Source organism: Brugia malayi (genome assembly GCF_000002995.4).
Source record: "Brugia malayi strain FR3 genome assembly, contig: Bm_v4_Chr2_contig_001, whole genome shotgun sequence".
In the NCBI taxonomy this organism is placed as follows: domain Eukaryota; kingdom Metazoa; phylum Nematoda; class Chromadorea; order Rhabditida; family Onchocercidae; genus Brugia; species Brugia malayi.
In genome coordinates, this window is record NW_025062476.1 from 8,784,940 (window position 1) to 8,807,947 (window position 23,008).

General features: G+C 33.4%; 4 protein-coding genes across 5 annotated transcripts; 1 reads left to right on the plus strand and 3 right to left on the minus strand.

Annotated features, from left to right (window-relative positions):
* Positions 1–127: 127 nt before the first annotated feature.
* On the minus strand, positions 128–8,243 carry Bm6577 (Uncharacterized protein; the record flags this gene model as incomplete). Its single annotated transcript, XM_043078957.1, has 22 exons — positions 128–205; positions 335–523; positions 671–887; positions 1,036–1,202; positions 1,289–1,433; positions 1,608–1,786; positions 1,870–2,062; positions 2,275–2,376; positions 2,534–2,760; positions 2,837–3,058; positions 3,255–3,494; positions 3,606–3,794; positions 3,942–4,190; positions 4,308–4,568; positions 4,971–5,093; positions 5,207–5,493; positions 5,749–5,927; positions 6,499–6,617; positions 6,942–7,179; positions 7,597–7,736; positions 7,933–8,068; positions 8,182–8,243. The coding sequence occupies 22 exons, from the start codon at positions 8,241–8,243 to the stop codon at positions 128–130; spliced, it is 3,942 nt and encodes a 1,313-aa protein (XP_042934891.1).
* Positions 8,244–8,476: 233 nt separating this feature from the next.
* Bm3968 lies at positions 8,477–13,001 on the plus strand (the record flags this gene model as incomplete). 2 transcript variants are annotated; one of them, XM_043078958.1, is made up of 12 exons in its annotated part: positions 8,477–8,485; positions 9,610–9,646; positions 10,044–10,219; positions 10,388–10,492; positions 10,725–10,910; positions 11,025–11,081; positions 11,521–11,697; positions 11,840–11,944; positions 12,047–12,088; positions 12,317–12,403; positions 12,560–12,619; positions 12,909–13,001. In XM_043078958.1, 12 exons carry the CDS (start codon positions 8,477–8,479, stop codon positions 12,999–13,001), a joined length of 1,134 nt encoding a protein of 377 aa, XP_042934892.1. The 2 variants fall into 2 exon arrangements, with proteins under 2 accessions (XP_042934892.1, XP_001900180.1); XM_001900145.1 differs by lacking the exons at positions 8,477–8,485; positions 9,610–9,646 and having other exon boundaries at positions 10,019–10,219.
* Positions 13,002–16,491: 3,490 nt separating this feature from the next.
* Positions 16,492–18,828, minus strand: Bm10062 (Uncharacterized protein; the record flags this gene model as incomplete). The annotated part of the gene is made up of 7 exons (XM_043078959.1): positions 16,492–16,651; positions 17,094–17,287; positions 17,469–17,599; positions 17,703–17,787; positions 17,973–18,094; positions 18,529–18,641; positions 18,740–18,828. 7 exons carry the CDS (start codon positions 18,826–18,828, stop codon positions 16,492–16,494), a joined length of 894 nt encoding a protein of 297 aa, XP_042934893.1.
* Positions 18,829–19,773: 945 nt separating this feature from the next.
* Positions 19,774–21,392, minus strand: Bm10061 (Uncharacterized protein; the record flags this gene model as incomplete). Its single annotated transcript, XM_001900142.2, has 6 exons — positions 19,774–20,037; positions 20,238–20,291; positions 20,402–20,529; positions 20,825–20,927; positions 21,077–21,139; positions 21,258–21,392. 6 exons carry the CDS (start codon positions 21,390–21,392, stop codon positions 19,774–19,776), a joined length of 747 nt encoding a protein of 248 aa, XP_001900177.2.
* Between the last annotated feature and the right edge of the window lie 1,616 nt (positions 21,393–23,008).

Sequence of the window (23,008 nt, forward strand, 5' to 3'; positions counted from 1 at the left end):
TAGCTTTGATTTTAAGCAATAATATCTGGGAGCGAATAATATATAAGCGATGATTCATGTTTCACTGCTATATAAGCACAAAATTTTCAGCAAAAATTGCAATATTCTAATGTTAAATTAACCGCTTTCAGCAAACCATTTTCTTTACTTTTGAAACAACTGCAATTTCTCTCTTCTTCCCTTTTAGTAACCTCTTCATTTCATTCTGGAAGCGAATAATATGTATATTTAACAGGAAAATATAAAATATTATTTTTTTAACTGAGATTTAAAACTTGGTCTAGAAATTGAGAAGCAAAATTTTCATGTCTTTCGTTGTGCGTAATAACCATACCTTTCCTCTTCTACGTTTGTTAATCGGTATATACATATATGGCTCATATTTTTCATTCTTTTTCCTTGTATCTCCAGCAGTTCGTCTCCTCAAAAATTCGTTGGAGGACGTAATGCCAGTGAAACTTTTACATACATTCCTGTGAATACCTTTCCCACCAGGTTTCCATCCATATTTGTCGTTAATAGTCTGAATAAAATTTTTAGGAAACACTGTTCAGAGATCAAATTTCTAAAAGCAAAAGACTTGCACAATGATTGTTTTCTGAGATCCGAAATTCTTATGTGCATCGCTAAAAGAAACAAAACATGACAAATTATAAAATAAAACACAAACTTTGCTGTTACTATCGCAATCACTGTCACTATCGTTCTTCGAACCACTATCCCTTCTCATTTTCTTATCCGGCATATCTAACAACTTTATGCGTTGCTTCCGTTTCCTTTTATCTTGTTGATCTATATCGAGATTTTCAATTATTATTCGTCCATCTTTCGCCACTTCGAAACTGCTACTGGATTTGTCATTGCCATTTTCATTTATTTCCTGTAACCTAAAATACCACAAAAATTTGAACACATCTCAAAAACGCTCAATAAATTAGAAAAAGAATTCGTAAACAAATCAATAGATGATCATCAATGACCAGAAGCAATTTTAAGAAAAAGGAGAGCATTATGGTCATTCTCAGAAAATCTCACTTTTTGTCTTTCAGAAGGCCAGAACGGGACGTTGCAATTTTTTTTAGTATTTTGTTTCGGTCGAGTAGGTCCATCATATTTTCATCATCATCATCATTCTTTAACCACATCGAGCTACCTCGTGTTCGACCTCCGATCGACTCACGATCTATTTCTACTTCACTTTCCTGGAATGAATTTCTTTTACAAACTATATGGTATCGAATTGAACCAACTCAATAATTCGACTTTACTATTAGAGGATAAAACATACACTATCTGCATCACAAAGCATATTCAGTACTGTATCTGCACCCGCAGTTCGAGCACTCGAAGCCACGGATACTATATCCTGGTCTTGGCATCCATCAATACTCATATTGTGAGCCTCCGTTCTATTCCTACGTTCACGGCGGCGTCTGCAATATGGAACAGTCTAAACATTCTCAACATTTGTATTATATAAATCAAAAAAACATTTCAATAGTTTCTGCAGTAGCAGTTGTCCGCACAAGTAGTTCCTACAAATAATTTCAAATATGAAATTTTTTTACTCGACAACGACTATTCATAGGAAATGTTTAAAAACAAGCCTTATTTTAGCAATTGCTTTCAGTTGCTTAATCCAATCCAGTTTATTCGTTCGAATCATTAAAACTTCAACACCGTATCTGTCAATTAAAACTTCAAGTAGCAGCCTATTCGCTTTGCGGACTTTTTGCGTCAGATTCGTCACTGACTGGCCGTCGAACACAGCCGACAGTAGTAATTCCTGCAATTCAATAAGCATCAGAATAATTCAGCCATTAATTTGTTAACTTTTAGAAATAACTGAGACGTATATATGTCCCCAACCTGATACTGTTGCATTGTATAGTCTGGCAATTTTTTTGCTAGCATTCGCAACAACCTGATAATTAGCACTCTAATCAGAGGGCGTCCATCACTAATCCAACTACATGCATGTGCTACAAGACGACTCAACAATGAAGCATCCAAAATACGAGTGAATTTCTGTGCTATGATATTCAGAGCAATAGTTGATGATCTAAATAATTAAAGTATTAAACACTACGACTTTTTTATGGTTAATAATAATAGAAATATGTGAAAACAATACATTTGCTACATTCAGTAAAATCAGGGCAAGTATAATTAAAAGTTGCCATTAATAACTTTTGGTAAGTACCAAAGCGAATTCAAGTTGGACAACATGTTCAATACTAAAAATCTGAGGCAAGAAATGAAAACATGGCTTACCGTACGACTTCAACTGAATCTTCATTTGGATATAATCTTTCTGGATTCAACATACCAAAAATTATATTCAATATCGGATGAAGTACGGTTGATGGACTTTTGCTAAAATGTTTTCTTTGCTAGCAATAAACTGATAATTTGCACTCTAATCAATGAAGAACCTAGGTGTTTGTTGTGGAAGTAGAAGAGATTCTATAAACTGATCAATTCCAACTGACTGAATTCTGCACAGCTACACTCGTTAAAAAAGCGCACTAACCTCTCATCTGAACCAGAAAGTATTAACTGCTGACACAGTTTCACGAAGCATTTCAATGCATTTGAACGTGTCCGTATATTGTGTGACTTATCAAGACAAATAATAATTCTTCGAAGAAATTTTTTCCCAAAACTTTCCACATCTTTAAGTGAAGTCAACGAAGATAATTTTACATAATATACTGCGACTAACGCCGCTCGTGCGCTTTTTGCAATGCTATCCAAATCCTGCAATGTCACATTTTCAAATAAACATCGTCTTCACGCAATTTGTCGCAATCATAATGGCATTTAAACAATCTACCTGATCAAGAACATTATTTATTTCATCGGTGCTGCAAGCAAAAAAGTCCTTCACAGCTTCATCATTCATTCGTTTCATAATTTCTTCTAAAATGCGGAATGCTTTCTTTTGAAGCGCTACTTCACTACAAATAAACCATGGCTGTATGCTCGGAAACATACTGCTCAATCCTGATACACTTGCTTTCTTCACCAGTGCCGCCATAATATCCAAAACTCGAATCTTAATATATATATATATATATAATATATATGTACTTTAAAACTGAAAAAGATGGTTTTCATTATTCATTTTCTTAAAACAAGATATAATAAAATAAATATTTCAATAAAATCCATGTAACACTATGTTCCATGAAACAAAATCCATGGACATTTTTAAATTATCACTTAGTTGTAAAATGTAAAGTGAAAAATACTTTTTGGTCCAAACCCATATCTTTGATTTGTGCCTTTTCAACAGCCAAATTTACGAAATTATCAATCACATTATTTGGCGTTAATTCCACATACATGCGAACAGTTTCCAGAATAGAACAACGCAAAGTTTTCAGACTATTTCCAGTTATACCTTCCATAGATTCCATAGTGATATTAGATACAGTGTACAGAGTACATAACTTTCGTAAAAAGCTGTATGCAAAAAACCTCATCACATCCTAAAATAAAAATTACGAAGTCATCATTACTAAAATTATTTATTAATGTCATTATTATTATTATTATTATTGTTATTAGCTTATACCCAAAACCATAAGCAAGTAATGAACCTTTTTTGCTTCTGCCGCATCCGGCTGGAGCGCGTAACGCAGTGCGCTACGAAGCGACGATAGTACAATAAGACGTAGATCTCGCTGTTCAAGTAGAACTTTACCCAAAATTTGGGCTAAATGAGGAAAATTTTGCTCAAAATCGGTTGCTGAGCTCAATAAATTCGGTAGTAAATCCCACAATTGGTCCTGGAAAAGTTTGTTTGAAATTATTAGTTTATTTGACAGAGAAAGAGTAATTTGAAAACGATTAGTCTCTAGAAAGTTACCAGCTAAGGTAATTTATAAATTCCAGAAGTTATGACAACATAAGCAAATAACAAGTGGTTAACTTACACTGAGAGTAATAAAAGTTTTCCGTCTTACAACATCACTCGGTACTTCCCTTCGAAGTCGATGTGCTAGTGGTAAAAAATATTGTAATGCAAAAGCAATTGATTGGTTGAAAATGTTTATGCGCAGAATAGGCACAAGCCAAGATCTCTCGAACTGGGTTACTATTGGCACATTTTGAGCATCCAATTCCAATGGCAACACACGCAAGACGTTCTCAGCACCAATATGTCGTACTGCCGCTCCAACAACCTTAAACTCTGCCTATTTTCTGAGCATAATACAACTAAGTCATGGAACGAATAAGATTTCATCGAGTCTGGTGCAGTCAAAGTAGGGAAAATCTAGAGAATGCCAAAAAGCCGTTACCAAGTCAATATCAGGTATAATGGAGCGATTAACATCATTGCGCAATCCCGCGAGAGTTTTCAATGCACGTCCAAATGGTTCCTGGGTGATAGCGCCTTTGCAAACTTCGAATATTTTTGTTTCAGTGCGGAGAACATGTCGCCACACTGCGACACTTCGTGGATTCAAAGCTTCGTCACACAAATCGATAGAATAATTTGCTAATTCCTCATCTGACTGCACACAATGTTCCATTATGCGACTAATTACTTTGTAAGTTGTCTAAAAAAATCAAATTTTAGCCGAGCGACATTAATGTATTAGTTAACAGAATTTACTTAGAAACCAAAAAAGAAATTCCGTCCTGATCTTTAGTCCGAATCAACGTTATACTCAAACTTAGGGTGACTACATAATTCCAATTCTATACAAATTTACACTTAAACGACCTTAAACTGAATTAACCGACAGAAAAAAGAAAATAACAATGAAGATCCTCATATCTATTGATATAAATTAACTTAGAAAACTGATTACTTTGAATTCTTTGAAGACTAAATGTAATTTAAATAGCTGACTAGCCTTCATGACAAAGTTTGAAAATTTCGCTCCAAATTACGCAATCCAACGTACTTAAATAAGTGTTTAAAAAAAGGACAACGAAACAATAAAAAGAAGCGTTACCAGGGCAACAAAATCTTTTCCTAAATCGAATGTTTGGAAAATCAGTTTCAATGAAGCTTTCAACGTTGCCATTGATTTTGCATGATCTTTCGTAGCGAGACAAAGATGTGATTCACAAAGAGCCTAGAAATACTAGCTTCCTACTATGCAAAAAATATCAAATTTGAAAAAGATCGACCGATTCAGTTTTTATTTCCAAATTTGGTCTAGAAAGAAGTTATTTGATGTAAACAAACCTCCATCCATGGACATGTAATAGATGGGTCCATGGCATTCGACGCAAAATCACGTAACAAATCAATCAGAAGAATATTCGTAGTGGCGGGTAAAGTTGTATCAGCTGGTTGCAGCTGTAGAATTTTTCGAAAACATTGGAAAATCGTGCACTTTAGATCGGAATCCGAAATAGATAACAATGCAAATGTCGTCTCCGCAAACTTTTTGAATATTAGATGTGGCATTTTATGCATAATATTTTCCGCGAGGCAAAACAATCGAAGCAAAACATCAACGTCTACACTGGCTGTAATTCAACAAAAATTACTGTTAGTTACATCTCTTGCAAATTTTTGTTCCATTTTTAGATAAATAAAAAAGCAGGGCAAAAAATAAACGATACATCTAATGGGAAGTTAGAACAACGTTAAGATTTTTTTTCTTACTCTGAATTCATAAAAAAAAAATTTTGCTTCGTAGTCCAGATGAAACCGTTTTTAACTACATACAACACTTTTTGAGTTGCTGTTTATCTGCTTAAGCTACGAAGCAAATTGTTTACCAGCACTCTGTTCCATCTGTTTCATCAACACCTCCCCAACAACTGTGGCGCCCCGGTGGCAACCACTAGATGTAATCATAACAGGATCGGTAAGGATAGTACGTAGAGTTCGTCGAGCTGCAGCGCGAACCAAGGATTTGTTATGGACCGCAAACATTTCAATTTTTACTAGTGATAACCTTCAAATCAAAAAACTTTTTAAAAAGAATTAAGTCGAAAGAATACTTATCAATTTCCCACAAGAGTATAATAAAGGTCAGTGCTATACTTGATGGAGATCACCATAAATATTCGAACAGCACCAATCTACGAATAAATATAAAAAAAGTGCAAGACTTAAAAATAAGGAGATACGCCTCGAAAAAACAAAGTGAAACCACAACACAAATAAAAGGATACTCTTCAATCATAAGACATTTTAATCCTTATATTACAACAAAGCTTAGTTCATGTTGTAATTTACTTTCATTACTGACTATTCCTGAATCCTCAACAACATCAACTTTTATGATTTGCACATTAAAAATTTACAATAGTTCAGAATTCTTAATCAGTATGGAAATACCTCATGTACTCTAGAAAAGCATTTTTGTGACACACTTTTGCAGACTTTTTTAACCACAAAACTTAACAAATAAGTAGCTGCAGTTAATTTCAATTCACCCATAGCAAGCACTGCTTCGACAACTGTCAAAAATAGCAAAACACAAAACATATACAAACCAATAACTAAATCTACAAGAAACTAACCTGGTATTACTGTTTTGCCAAATGCTGGCAGCTTGTTGATGCAAAATCACCCCTAATGTAGCGATAAGTTTTGCCAAAGCAACATCCAGCTGAGTTTTATCAAGCTTGTTTTCCAGAATCTGCATATAAATAAAACACTGCAAGTACTACACACTTTGCTGAAAACTACGAATTTTGCACCACAGGAAAGAAATGAATATACGGTATAGTGATACTGATGTACCAATCCACACACATTATTACTAATGAGATAGGCTTCAAAAAACCACAACGCATAAAAAAATACTCTTCAATCATAAAACCCTTATTAATCTTCATATTACAATGAACTCCACGTCGTAATCTGTTTTATTATTGATCATTCTTGTATCCCCAGAGCAACTTTTATGATCTGTACATTAACAGTCTATAATAGCTTAAATTTTTAAGCAAAATGAAACTACCTCATGTGCTCTAGAAAAACATTTTTGTGACACACTTTTATTGACTTTTTTAGCCACAAGGCCTAATAAATAGGCAGCTGCAGCTAATTTTGATTCATCCACAGCAGGCATTGCTTCGATAATTGTCAAAAGTGCAGCAAAATATTCAGCATCACTTTCTGTTCCATTAGTATCTTTAATCAGTTCAGCAGTTGCTGCAAGCACGGCGAGCACTTCATTTTGCAACACTGATCCCGACCTATAAATGTATTATCTATATGTAAACATTAGCCGACACATTTAGTTAACTACATTTTTGACATTTTACGCACAGGAAGCACAGTATGCTGAAAATTTTTATTTAATCGAAGGCTGTTCGACCTGATCACTCCATCCATATGTAAGGAGATGTATTCAGCATCAAAAAATCAAAATTAAAGCTATTATATCATGAAGAAAGTAAAAACTTCTAAAGAGTCTTAAAAATTGAAACAAAAAAAAAAAAAGAAATATTTAGTTCTAAACCAAACAGCTCAGAAACCTTTCCTAAACTACAGTTACAATTCATTACAATCTCTTCCTGAAATTAACCATTTAGGAAATACTTGGATTCTCCAAATTTAAGAAAAAACCCAGCCAGCAGAAATTCAACATGCAATTATTATGAATTCAGTACCTCCAAATACGATGCACAGGATCGAAAGTTGGATTTGTACAAGATGTGAATTGCGAAAGCTGTGACTGCGCCGAAGTTAGCTCCGAAAAGTTGCTTCTTATAGTTTTAATTTCTTCAGCATCATCAATTTGCATCTTATGCTGGAGTTAAATTACAACTTAGTGCGTTTCAAGGATTATTAAATTTACGGACATTCAACGGGAACATTAAAATCGGAAAGCAAATTATTTGGTAACTAAACCTCATTCATTTTCAATCGACTATTGCTTAAATTCATGAATTTTAAGGAATTATAAAGACCAAGTTAAGGGTTGTGATTTAGATATTAACAATAACCAAAGGTATCTGTTCCAGCACCGCATCCTCATCACCGAATTTGACGTTATAACTTTTATCTGCTTGTATTTTCTGAACGATATGGGTTGCTCTTGCGGCTTCACGATGTCGAGTTATCGATGGATTACTTTCGCTACTGCAATGTTTGTATTAATTTTAAACTTCTTACAGCCATAGTCGATAGAATACTGCAAAAAATGGTACTGCTATTACTGGTATGGCATAGGCAAGATTTAATAACAAGTTAACCTTTTCCCTTTCGTAATGCGACTGCGTGCACCTCGACTTTTGAAACGATGCCGATATTTCATCGTAATAAATTTGAAACCTGCTTGAACACCAAACTAGGACGAGATCAACCTAAAACTCTAGTAGGACGAGAATAAATACATACTGGTCAGTCAATTTTCAACGGACTACTCGTTGAGCGTGAAATTAAGCATCACGCGTCTCTCCGTCCATCAAGCTGCGGAACTGTTCACTCCGGTCGCTGGACATTTGCTGCTGCTAAGGACGTTTTTCCGCTCGGTGGCTTGTGCGGTGAATGGAATCGGTAGGGTGTCGTTGTTTCATGTGATAGCGCGCTGAGTAGGTGAGGCTTCATGCATGCATGCAGTCATGCATCAATTCGATGCAAATGCGCGTGCACAGTAGTCTGTAGCTTGGTCAGATATAAAAGTAGACATGAAGCTGACGGCCATGACATTTGTATTTACCTAATGAATAGACTGGAGATGAACAGCCTGGATGAGTTAAATCTGACGGCTGTTTTTGTCAAGTGTCGTAATTATTTGGCACATAGCTAACTACTTGCATATACTTCATTTCGCGCAGACCATTAATATATTGGAATACATTTTCTTTATTATTAAAACATTAGGTCATTTATCATTAGTCAAGTCATACTAATCTCATTTATCATTACTATAAATCATATTCTAGATTCCTTATCACTACTGTTTCTTTTGTTCTATTTACTGCTACTAGTTTCATTTCAAAATTGCTGATATTAGTCTTTGCTTTGATACTCATATAACCTAATATTTCAAATAGAATTCCTGAAAATGTATTGTCCCAATGGTGATTTATCTTAGATGCTATCCCTGCATGAAGCTTCCTCTGCAGATTAATGTCATAGTATAGTGCTTTCTGCTAAGCATAACTTATTTGTTATGACCACATGCTAGTAACTTTTCGCACTGCAGTTTCGTTTGCATCTACCTTGTTGCATGTTAAACTATAAGTTTTCAGTTATTTTACTTTCACTTCGTAAGAAATGAAATTGAAGAATTAGGTTTTGAAATTTGAGGTTTGAGAACAGGAAGAAATAGCTAGAAAAGAGGAAGATTACGAAGACTACGATAATAAGAAGACAAAATTCATCAGTCTTTCCAGTGGAGTGTTTTTCTTTTACAAATGAAAAGATTTTAATGCAAGCCGATGTTTTTTTTTTTTTTGTAAGTTTTCTTGAGACCGCTAGAAAACTGGTCTTCTGGAAAACCTTACAGCCTAATTCCACTAAAGGGCTGTTATGGTTATGATTTACAGTAGTTTATAATACTTCACTGAGTTTATGTCTTCATTAATTAGTTTTGCAGTTTCTATGAACTTTCATCTTAATTTTCAAAATAGCCCAGTTTTACAATAGAATAACTTATCCATTTAGTTTAATTTCAGGGTGAATTCATACAACCTGTTGCATCGTCCTACCACTGTAAGTTTAGCTAATTTTCGAGTTTTTTACTTTTGTTTTTTGTTTTTTTTTTTTTTTTTTGCTGCTTCTCAACTAGAACAAATCAAGATGGAAATAATACACTTCACTGCATAGAAGGGTGATATTCACCTTGAACACTCTTTGTGCACATGCTCAAATTTTAAAAATAACATTTCTTGACCATAAATGATTAACACAAACAAGATGCACTTTTTTGAATAATTCGTTTGTACTGCCAGACTAATGCGTAATATATATGTGGATTTTATTAAACTGCCTCTCTCATTTCAAGTTTTTTACTTCATTTGAAGTTCTAGTCCATATATATTTTCGTAATTTATACTTAATAAAGAGATTTCATTTTTGGCTTTTATGCAATTATGTCTAATTAATTTAGCTTGGCCACGTTACGAGAGTCGTGGTGGTGGTCGTTTGCTGAGAAATTTGCCTGGACCAATGGGTTTTCGAGGAGGTCGTTTTGGTTATGGACCAATGCGAATGCCTCGCGGGACGCCGCGGTTTATGTATGGACGTATTATGAAGCGAGGATTTGCACAAAGGAGACCGTTTGAAGTTAGATCTTATCAACTATTTTCTTTAGAAAATTACTGAATTGAGTTTAACCAAGGTGCTTATATTTTCTTTAACTAGTGGTTTATTCCCCACCGTTTATTTGATTTAGTGGGAGGTCTCGCAGGAAAGCTTAAAAGTAACAGTTTCAAATTTTTCTCCACTTTTTAGTTCAAGAAATTGCCCGAAGCAGCTAAGTATAAAGAATATGCGGTTGCTCCCGACAACATAATATGCTTCTCAGGCTTCCAAAATGTCTTCACAGCCCAACACGATGTTTGTTTTTATGGTTTTTCTTTGTTCAGTTTCGAAATCTTCGTGAAGTCAAGGCACAAACTTTCTTCTTTCGGTGTCATCAAATTTGATAGGAATGAGTTTTGGGTTGGCTGATGATGGTAAGTAATGCTGATGCTTTTCGGTATTCTGCTCACTATTATAGTTTATAAATTCCATTGATTTCCTGCGAAAAAAAAAAGAATGCGTAACTTTTTATTCACTAAGTTTATAGTTTCCGTTGGAGATCGATGGTCGAGTGTATGACAATGTTAACCATTTTTATCAGCTTGCTAAAACAGAAGCGCTGTGTGGCGTCACATCATTGTTAATGACAGAATGTGTTGAAGTTGATAGTTCATCGAAGTCGACACCTAAAGACTATAATACACTTGCACGAAATATCTTGAAAATCAATAAAGTAAGTAGTGAAATTATTCTATTACAGAAAATCATTTTTGACGCATTATGAGGAAAGCACCGGGGAAAGCAGTAGTTCGAAACTCTTCATATATCAAAAATAAAATGTTTTCAGGTGAGTAGAAATGCTGCGGAAGACTGGCGGAAAGGTCCTGGTCTTGAAGCAATGCAGGTATGTGGTGAGAATTATCAGATGATTTATTAGTTTTTGTGAAGGCTTTTGTCTTTTTTTTTTTTTGACATTTAACATCCCATCTGGCATATATCTGGTAACTTCCAGTTTATAGGATTTGTAACTCATTTTACATGCTTTTAGTCAAATATTGTATTATTGAATGTTTGAACTAAGTAGCTTAAATAGTTATAATGATTATTTCTTTACACATCAGTTGACATGAAATGAATTATAAATGAGAAAATATGTTGTAACTACCCTAACATATATTAGAACATCCTATTCTATACAATAGCTTCCGGTTGACTTGAAGGTATGTTCTCAAAGTTTTCTTCCTGCTGTTTTTTCTCATGCACTTAGCCAGTGAAGATAGTAGGCAGCAGCTATCTAGAAATTAATATTTTTAAGTATCTTTAGTCAGTAAAGTTTTATTTAGCGTGCATTATTAGCAAAAGTTGAACAGTGTGAAGAGCTTCGAAAAGAATTAACGGATTCTGGCGATAAGTTGCTTGTACACTGTTTCGGCGGTGACGATTTCTATGCAAGTGCTTGTAATCACAATTATATACAGGACTGGGCAAAAAGCATGCAAAACAACAAAGTCATGATTAAGGTAACCAAATATAATAGATAAAAGGTCATGGTGTCAAAATTTCCTCTGTGAATTAATAGGATTAGCTGCACTTTTTGATTCAAATAATTGTTTGTTTGCAATCCATTTTTAAGCGTGTTAAATAGTCTTCTTACTCTTCCAGATTCCAATGGAATTCCCATTAACTAATGAAACAGTTCTCTCAATTCCCAAGTTTGGTCTTGGTCGGAATGTCCTGGGCGTAATTTATATGCAGTTACGAGAAATGGTACTTGTTTGCAATTTCATATTTTTTTCTTCACGATGAAACAGTTCTTCCCAATAAATTTTTTGTGCAAAATTTTATTTTCTCTATAATAACATTTTCCAGTTACGTGACGGTGTTTTACCATACAAAGGAACAACAAACAAGGTATATCTTTCTATACTTGCGATAAATAACAAATGATAAGATATATACGATATACAAATGATAAGATATATACGATATACAAATGATAAGATATAAGATATATATTATTTTTCAAGTGATATATACAGTTCAGTGCACATTTTAGACGCAATACTGAAGAAGTCAAGAATTTAGCTATTATATTTTCTTGTATGTAATTTGAATCTTTTTGGTTCTTGACAACTATAGGCGTCGTGTGAAAGTCAAAATATGGAAATGCAATCTGAAGAACTGGCAGGACCAAGCATTGTCCCGAGTGTACCGGCTCCACTTAAAGTGTGTTTTTTTTTTCCTTTATTTTTGGTAATAGTGTTTGACATCGGTAAAATTCCGTTGAACACCCGCAAATATATTCCATTTCATGTTTTGTTATTTCCTTTAATGAGTATTTTATTACACGTTTGTTCCAAATTTTGTAAGATAAAGTTTTAGAGTGATACGCGTGAAAATAGTTCAAGCGACGGTTTCATCATTGGTGGTGGGTCGATACAGGTTAATTTTTATTTCTTGACAAGTTTCAGAAGGCTGTGTCTTTATGCTTTAAGGAGAAAGTAGCATAACTGAAAACAAAGTGATTCTCAGATCTAAGGCATGATGAAGATGAAGATATTTTCTCCAAGTTGATAGATGTCAGTAACATAATCAGAAACGAATTTCAGGTTCATAAGTTTTCTCTTTAATCTTTATCTCCTTTTTAAGAAGTTAATCAGTTACCTAGGCTTGAAAATATTAGAATTCATTTGTTCAAAGGACGTTTTTCAATTGTAACGTAACTTTCCAGAGTTCAATGAAATCACGTTCTGCAGCCAGTACTACTTCTCGTAATGTCCTTTCGGTACCTCTGGAGTATCTTGCCAGCTTTAGCAGCAAGTGATAGGTTTATGTAACTGAGAGTGGGTAACTAGAGCCTTCACTTTTTTACAAAAAGATTCCAGATTTAAAACTGTCACTTTTTGTTCCATATTCCAGAGGAAGCAAGTTCACTGAAATTGGAACAAAATCCCTTATTTTTTTAAAAAAAAAGTGCTGAATGGTTTTCGCATCATGTGAAAAAAGATTATGAGTTATTTGCATTGAATTATGATGACTTATTCTAATCTGGTTTGACCATAATTTTTCTTTTTTTTCGATAAAATCAAAATAAGGACTTGCAAAGAAAGTTTTATGATTTTAACTTTCTTTTGCTGGATATGGATGATTTTAAATACATTTGGATTTTAATGGGCTTTGTAACATCATCTTCAGTTCCGTGTCAGAAAAAGTTTGCATTTGAAAAAAATGTGGAAGTATAGTCTATGCTGCTTTTCGATTCATTTGCAGGAAAGAGTTACTTAAAATTCTGTTCGCATGGATTTTTTAAATTCTCTTCTTACAATTTAACCTTTGTTTCTGGCTATTTCCTTTTTTACCAATTTTGAGAAATTTTGTTGAATTCTATTTATGCTATTATTGTTTATGTTATCGTTTTCCTTGAGTTCTATTCGATATTCACATTTTTGCATTTCTTTACAGTTAGATACAGTAATTCCCTTCATTTTGCCGTAAATTTGATTCTTTAAAAATTTCAGTCAATAAATTGAATCAGAAAAACTGAATTTCGTTACCTCGCTATTTAAATTGCAATTATGTTTTAGTAATATCTAGGCAGATAGAAACTTTCGAAAGCATCCATGGCAGCATGGTTTACTCATCTGCTTTACCCCTTATCATGCACTTTTGTTTTATTCGTTGTATTTCGCAAGAAAATGCTTTCTTTATGTTGAGTAGGTGAAGATACTGATATTTTGCCCATACTAAATTAGAGTTTCTAAAAGCTAACCAAATTCCAAGTTATAGTTTAGTGAGTGAACATGATTATTCTTATAGTTTTAGAAATCTGTTAAATTGTATTCAGTTTTTTCTGTGCTAAGTTGACAAGAAATATTTAAATTGAAGAAGCTGGGGAAAGAAAGGAGAGATGGCGAAGTGCACATGATTTGTATTTAGAAGTTTAGTTTCACTTGAAATCACAAAATTGTAATCATCGAGTGCGAATTTATTACTTTCTTATTGTATAGATCTTTTTAATTCATGCCCAAAGTGCCCAAAGAATTCGGAACTGAATTTGATTCTTAATTTCTCTCACGAAAACGGAATGCTTTCAACATATTTTCATTCAACATGAAATGGCGAGACATTCGGTCTTCAGATGTGTTCGAATTGAAAAGTATGCTTCAAACGAATGATCAAAGACTAAAACTTGGGGTCCTCAGGTACCATTAATTGCGTGTTGATTATGGATTCTTACATTTTAATACGTATTGGAGAATGAAAGCCAATATGGTCGTGTTTATATCATATATATTTGAAAATCGGAATCACAGGGTTAGGAATTGTGGAACAGAACTGCTAAATATTAAAATTTTGCCTTTCAAGGAGGCCAATTATAAGTTAGCTTAAAATTTTGTTTCTCTTGGTTTGGATTCGTCATGCTGAGAAATATTTCGTAGATGATTACATTTTTCATGAAGGAGAATGTTTTTGAATTGAATGGAAAGGTCTTTTTCTCTCCTTAGTTTACGGATGAAAGCATGACTCAGGTTTTCATGTGTTACAATAAGTGTACAGCATTTTAGAGCCGAAATTAAAACAGTCATGATTTTCCGAATTGATTAACTGCTTATAGGAAAATAATTTAAATCTGCTCAGCGAGGCGGTCAGTAGGCCGTTTTTTGAAGCATTTTCAGCATTTTGGCCCTGATGTTCTGCTGCTAAGCTCAACAAATCTGACCGAGAAAGTGATATGTTAATTTTTATTTGTATGTTTTGTTGTTCGTTACCATTGTTGTTGTTACAGTTATTGTTGTATTTGATGATTCCAGGAAATTCTACGGTTTTCGATTTTTGGTGCTGTTTTTAAAATGTTGATAAAATCTTGTCTTTTGTAAAGAGGATATAGTGTCGTTGAAAATTAATGTATCAAGAGAGAAAGCAATTTTTGATTTCACGAGTTTATGCAGCTTGGCCGTAAATCTTGAATATATGGAAATATTAATATTTTTACTGGGACTGTTTTTGATTGTGAGCTGTTTAATGATTAATATAATCTCGAGTGGATGTGGATTCTCTCTGCAGCAAAGTTATTTATGCATTGGGGGTGACGTATAGATTTTTGATTGGTTCGAGATTGGTTCGTGGTTATCAATTCTGGAATTTAACTGTCGGAATAGTAGAATTCCAAGTAAAGTCTCGGGATATAGAATGTATCCCCTAATTCTATGGGCTGCTCCTTTATGTCTCTTCTGAACAATAACAGTCCTTTTCAGTTGTTTGATTATGAGTGAATTGTAATTGATTGCTTTGACTCGGACCGCCCTTACTCATAAGGTTCGATTTTTTCTACCCCGTGAATCTAATTTCTAAATGACATGAGCGTCACTGATTATTTATAAATCTCCTTTGATTTCATGAGAGTCCATGTTGCTATTTCCTGCAATAATTCATTTGGTTGACAATGAGTGAGCGCTGAAATCATCTATGTTGTTGTCTTGAAGAGAATAACATATCATATATTGTTGAAAATTGAAAATCCGCTGTCCCTCCGTGTAGTATTTATCAAACTTGCAATATAGGCTAGAAACAATGATCTTATCAGATTTCCTAACAGTTCTGCTATTCAGTAGGTCTTTCTTCCTTTCTCTAGTCCGAATGGCATAGGTCGAACAAGAAATGCTATTCTTCCTTAACTGACTTTTATAATTCAATGTTCTAGAGCTAAACGTCAAAATTCCATACGACACCAGTATAAATTTGATTACCATTATGAAATTAAAAGCAGATCATTTATTTCTTTCTCTTACAATCATTTTATAGCATTTCATTTCTTCTTTATAATTTATTATCACGTACCGTTACTTTTCTTGACATTATAATCTATTATTATCCACTAGTCTTACTGCATCATTGTTCTTTTGGCCAAGTCTCTTGAAAATGAGCTCAAATGAAATTACGAAATTAATTTAACTTTATAATTTCAACCTATTTCTACAATGTAAACTTGGTATTGTGCACCAGAATTAGTTTTATAAGATTGATTAATAGTACGGGAATAAATGCAAATCATATGCTATGTTATGATGCATTGCGGAAGTAAATTTATTGAATGATATTGCTACTATAAAATAACCATATTGGTATATATGGCTCAATATACCCAATCGTGAATTCGTCATTATAAATGAGATTAGTGGGAACAAATTGTAGCAAAAATATATTTTTTGTAATTTAGTACATTTATTGATGTTGTCAAAATAAAAGCGTAATTACTTTATTGAAAAGTCTAAGTAAATAGAGTTGATTATTTGCATTAGTACTGTTGATAATGGCTAACGGGCGGTATAATCAAAAATGATGTCTATACGTTGATCTTCTTGACCGAAATTTGTAATTGGCATCAACAGATCGTCTTCTCTAATGTGTTTCCAGGATGAACGTTCATCAATGAGACCACTCGGGCAATAATATACATGATTTGCGATATCCAAACTGAGCAACAGAAAGATGAAATAGGATTACCAGAAGAAACAATGAATTGAAGTTCAAGTTAAGGTTACAAATAGATTTTTACTTAGTGGTCATTGAGATTCAGATATTTAATTCAGATAACGATAATTTCTGCAAACCAGGATTTATTGATGGCATGAACTTTGTTCGAGAAGTGAAAGAAAAATTGCAGAGATATAACAATAATGGAGTGAAGTATTTTGAAAGCATGGGTAATTCATTAAAGATGGAATATTAAGGAGATGGAGATTGAATGAATCAATTCTGTTTCAGAAAGAAGAAAATTGCAATTTGTTTCGAATCAGAAAGGGAAGATAGAGACTTAAACTCACTTAATTATTTTTGCTTATTTGTGCAGTGATCTCACCATCCTGCATGTTTTCATCTATCAAAGATGAATAATTACCACGATGAATTAATTAACCTGCTAAGCCGTTCATACTCTTTCAGTATATTTAATGTTTGTAACATTGTGTAGTCGCCGTATATTTCTACAATTTGCTGCTGACGAAACACTTTGTCAGAATTTCGTAACGGTATGAAGGCTGTCAAGCGAACTTCCACTAAACGAAGGCATGGCCTACTTTTCAGTACAGTTGGCACTATGCTTTGATCACTCTAGAAAAAATTCTTATTAAGTGAGAAATAAATTAATTAAATCTTAACAAGTGAATAATAAGTAAAATCTTAAGTTTTTCATTCCGAAATGAAAATGAGTTGAGAAATATGCTCAAACAAAATCCCTGTTATCATTATGATACGGTTTTCTTCTTTTATACATTCGAATTTCCATTAGTACTTTATCAGTTGTAGCCGTCCTGTGTGAAGACATAGCGGTAATTTCTTGGTTCTTGTGAGAACGTCGATGACCATTTGTATACATCAGATCTGTTTGCAAACAGGATGCATTCGGGCAACCAAAGCCACCAGCTGAATAAAGAAATTATGCGGAAGAATCTTTTTTTTTCGATACTAAATGGCGTGCAATAGCGATACTTCTTTGAGCCTATCAAAACTACCGAAGAAAACAAACCAGTTTCAACAACTGGTGCTTTTTCCAAACAATCTCGACAAATGTAATGATCACATAGACCCATAATATGCATTTCACCCACTGGCTACAAAAATTACATCAGAAATCATCAAAGATACTTCTATATTAAATACTTTTTTGCCATAAGTTAGTTAACACTTCCCCAAGAATAGAACTATTTTCCTCCATCTTCAAGATGATTAATTAAGTGATAAGCTTACCAGACTGTTTAAAGCACTCAGCAAAATGTATATAGGCGATAAAACTAACCTTTATTTTTCCGCATGGTCCATCACAGTGGCATTCTCGAATTTGAGAACTAGGAGCATTAGTTGGTTGAATACGTTTACAAATGTTCATGTCTACTAAGGACATATCTTGCTTTGGAGATACTAAAATATTGAAAACCACTTGATTATAAGAAAATTCATAACTTCAGGAAACTAAACAATTAAAGAATTATCACAATCTGCAAACTTAACGTAAATGGTCTGCAACATCATTTGACCTTGACTATTTAAATTACTTGGTAGAAGAAAATCAAATAATAATGGGAAATCAGGCCGGCATGACTAAGTAATCACAAGACAAACTGATCAGGTCAATTATCTAATAGATAAAGGCAGATAAAAAGATAAAGCTATTTTTAAAGCAGTGTTTATTGCGCTTCTTCAGCATGACATCACTCTCAAAAAAGGGTCCATTCTTTGAATTCTGTGTTATATACCTCTTCAATCCTACTTTTCTTTTCATTTAGAAAGGAAGCAAGAAAGGCTTGACTAAGTTGCAAACATTAAAGTGAAAGTGACAACCAGAAATTTCATACCACTCATAAATGAGAATTGAGGAGATATAGTTGTCAATCCCACATCATCCGTTGAATTTGATTGCTTGAATTGTTGCAAATCATGCCATGTTACTGTATATGTATACAGTTGCCTTAAGTTTAACATTATCAGTAGTAAATCAACAAGAATACTGAACAACCAACTCAAACACTTTTGAAAAACCGATGACACGGTTAGAAGATTTTTCACCTTCCATTCGATTCGTTGCTGAGGCGCAGATCGTAGCTATCAATACAGCATAAGTGGCTTTTTATTGCTGGAGGCAGAAAGCGAGACATCACTTAATTTTCCAATTGCTTAAGTTTTCAATTTTTTTATTGTTCCCTTGATCCTTTGTAGGTCAGAAAGGTTCACTGAAGTAAGCATCGAATGCATGAAGAAGTGGCATTTCTAGTGATATGTGTATATTCAAACCGACTCTTCCAATCATATTCCATCAAATTTCAATAATCCGATCGGATTCGGTTATTTCGAAATAATGTCGACAAGGTATCCCGAACAATAAGAACATAAATGAGACTTACAGTACGAGTGGTAGTAAGTTGGAGAAGCAGAGAAGACTGAAATGAATTAGATTCATGAAATGATCCTTATAAATAAACAAAAATTTGCATAAAGCTTATGGAACTCAAATATTTCTCTATAAGCATTTTTTAAAATAATGCGTATTTTACTTTAATTTCTTGTGATTGGTAAACCACAACAAGGTCAAAACTAGCGACTAGGTTACATTTCATGATTAAAAAATAAGTTCTCTGACGATAATCATTTATGGTATGTTAACATAGAAATCCCGAAATCCCTGAAAAAAATTAATGAAATTTTTAATTCCTAAAACTAATTACAAAATTCAAAACTCCTGCAAAATTTCTCAATATGACTCATCTGTATGTAATTTTCTGCTTTTTTGCACACGATTGAGTGTATGACAAATCTTTAGAAGGAATTGGGCTAATCTTATTTCGATTTCAATTTCTGAACGATAACTATCTCCTAGGCATGACCCTTTTATTGCAGGATAACTAACTCCAGTAGATTGGTTGCGGAGAAATTGAAAATTATGTGCATTCTCTTGAGGTAGACATCAAATTTACGTGACTAACGATTATTGTGACGCATCTTCATCCATTTTTCCTCTATTTTCTTCAGTAAAAACAAATACTTGTAAACATTTATTAAAAAGTATAAATACACAATATTTACACATGCAAATGATACATTAACTATGGTTTTTTAACAGGCTTCCATTTAGTATGAATACCTTTACTTAGCCCACGCCTCTTTGAAATTAAGTTTGTCCTAACACTAGTGATCGCTGATGGTGCATCATCACGATCAATAGATGCGATACCCACCAGGGTTGATGGTTCTTCTTCTCGACTTTGATTTCTCCCAACACTTTCACGAATTTCTTCCGAATTGTTATTTTTGCAATGCTTACCCACATCACTTTGGCATTTTCGAAATAGCGCACGCAGCGTACGCATCTGTTTAGAAAATGATACTCGTTAGAAAGAAAGAGTCTCTGCAAAAGTGACTTTTTTTTTCCCGAGGCAGAAAATTTTTCTGGTTCGTCGAAAAACTTTCCGAAAATTTTAGCTCTAATATCCATGCTTGAATATAATGAACGGGGGAGCAGTATACGAATTTTAACAAAGCGTATTAATTACTGTTCAATTACTTTTACCTGACTATTCGTTTTTGAATCTTTGAGGTCATCCAGCTGCGTCGATTGTGATTTCTGTAACATAAATGGATTCAGTGGGCATCTCTCCAGCGTATTTTAACTTGAAAAATTCAACATATTTTGATTATATTGATCGGAAGTGAAGAAAAAATGAAAACTCATACGAGCTGTATTAGTTCAGGTGTTGTCGTTGCCTGGAATAAAATTTGGTGCTCTTTCCGCTTATTCAAATACAATTTCCCATCTCCTCCTTGCTTATCATTTGTTGTTTCTTTTCCCTTCTTCGTTGAAGCTTTAAAACAATTTAAATAAATAAAAATCTAAACGGAAGTCAGAAGGTTAAAGAAGAAACAAAAATCATCGCATATATGTTATAACAAAGCTTTCCGGCTTTTCCAACATTTACATTTACATCCAGTAATGAACAGTTAATTATAATTTTCAATTCAATTAGTTTGGACTTCTGAAAGCCAATTCAGATCTTTTTCATCTAATTTCAGTTAAAGAAATCTAAATATGTTAGAAATCGGTAATATATCACCAAAGGTTAGATTTTTTTCATCCTTCCAAACTATTCAGAAGGAAACCTTTTTCTCGACCGATTAAATTTTTCTCACTATTTTGTGTTGATTCTATTAATTTAATTAACTCTCGGTTCATATTTTCCTCGACTTTAGTTTGATTTGGTCCCTGCAACTTCAAATTTTCCTAGGATAATTCAAAAATCAAAGATTTCAATCACTGCTGTTGCAATTTATCTGTAGCACATTATTAACATGAGAACTGGCAAATATATGTGGAGGAAAGAGAAATTTCATCGATTAAATATGAAATAGTACCGGTTCAACTAGACCTTCCATGTCTTTATCTGCATGCAGAATGACTGATTCCTGGCGTATTTTCTGCAAATCCTATTAACAAAATTCTCTTTTAATTTTCATGGATTGAAAAACTTCTCTACTGTTCTCAAATTTGAAGGAATTTGCTGTCTTAGAACATGAGAGTAAATCTGGATCATACCCTCGCTTTATCGATATGTGCGCCTTTTCTTTTGAACACACAACCAAATCGAACTAATAACACAAATGTACCGATTACTGAAAGAAGTGCTGAAAGAACACTGTTAAAAACTGAAACTTCACAGCTACCGCTCATGGCAAATCATTACATAAAAACTAATTTAAATATAATAAACGGGTCTTTTTCTAGATCTTCACACACATGATGATTTATTACAAAAAATATGAAACCAAATTTAATTCTCAGCTTAAATATCATTAACCATTAATACTCGTTTCATCTGCCACAACACCACCAATTTTGACCAGCCTGTTTTATTGATATTCGGTATGAAAACCTTCAAAGTAATACCCTGCAGGAATAAAATCCGGAAATATAGTTAAACTATTTAAAAAAGTAGAAATTCTTCAACCTTCTCAGTAGACTACATAACATAATTCAATAAATGTTGGAATTCATTCAACTGTTTAGTGACTACTACAGTTGCCTATGATTTAAAGACACTGCGAAACTGCTCTAAAACATGAGAAACTTTAAATTAGAATCGTGCAAATATTCTCAAAACGATACGACCAAAGCACTTCATAAAATGTTTAGTGACACAGGAACTTTTACTAGAAAGGTCTCATATGAACATATCTCCTTCCCGAAATTTTTTAAAATGTTTTCCATTATAAAGCGAGAGAAAAAAAAGGAGTGAGAAGGAAACATATGAACTTGTTGCCTAGATGACACTGTCAATCATTTCTTTCAATCCTATTAACATTTAGGAAACGCAAAAAGGTCAACTGCATCTTTCTCAACAAATGATTTGATGAAAGAAATGAAACCTAAACCAGTCATTTGTCATCACTGGATAAGAATATAGACCATATCATAAAACTAGGTCACTTTTCACTACGAAGCCTTGAAAACAAATCACAATCTGTTAATTATATAAACTTCAATAATGCTGAACACAAAAATCAAAACTATGAAAAAGTCAAATTGAAATCTGTCCATAAGAAATCAATCATTTATATATTTGAGCAGAATAACTGACATTTACAATAAAAGAAGATTACGTATTGCGAAGTAAGCTAGATAACAACAATTATGAACAAATAAAATGCGTATTATCGTTGAAACATATGTTTTAACAATAAAAAATAACAAAAATCACTGAAATAGAAGTCTGATGGAAACTTTTGATACAATAAAAAGATCGCCAAATCTTTCACGAGAATTTAGTCCTTTCATTATGTTAGATTAACTGTAAGCACACAACTCAGAAAATATTTCCTCCAAGTCACTATGTTTGAAAATTCGCCAATAACATAATAAGTTTCCAGAAAAATTAAAGCAGTGTAGAAACTAACTTCGAGAGCATTAACAGTGAAAAGTCCCAATATTTGGGAATATAAGATAATATATACCACCTCTTCTTTGAAGCTTCTAAAAAAGACGAGAATTTCCGTAATTTCTTCGAAAGCTGTTAACTTGGAATCATTTTACAATTTGAAGGCTGTCAACTTGGAATCACTTTCACCGCTTGGCATAAAACTGAACACTGGTATAAAATCCAGCTACTAATAAGTGAATATGAAAAGCGAGTTCATTATTTAAATATCAAATTAAGGATAATAATCGTAATCTCTGGCAAATTTAGAAACTGTCCAAAATTCTTTAATTGAAGTTCAGTGCTTAGAAAACCGAACGCGCTCTCCAAATACTCGTATGAATGTTTGGGTTACACTGGGCATATTTAAAGC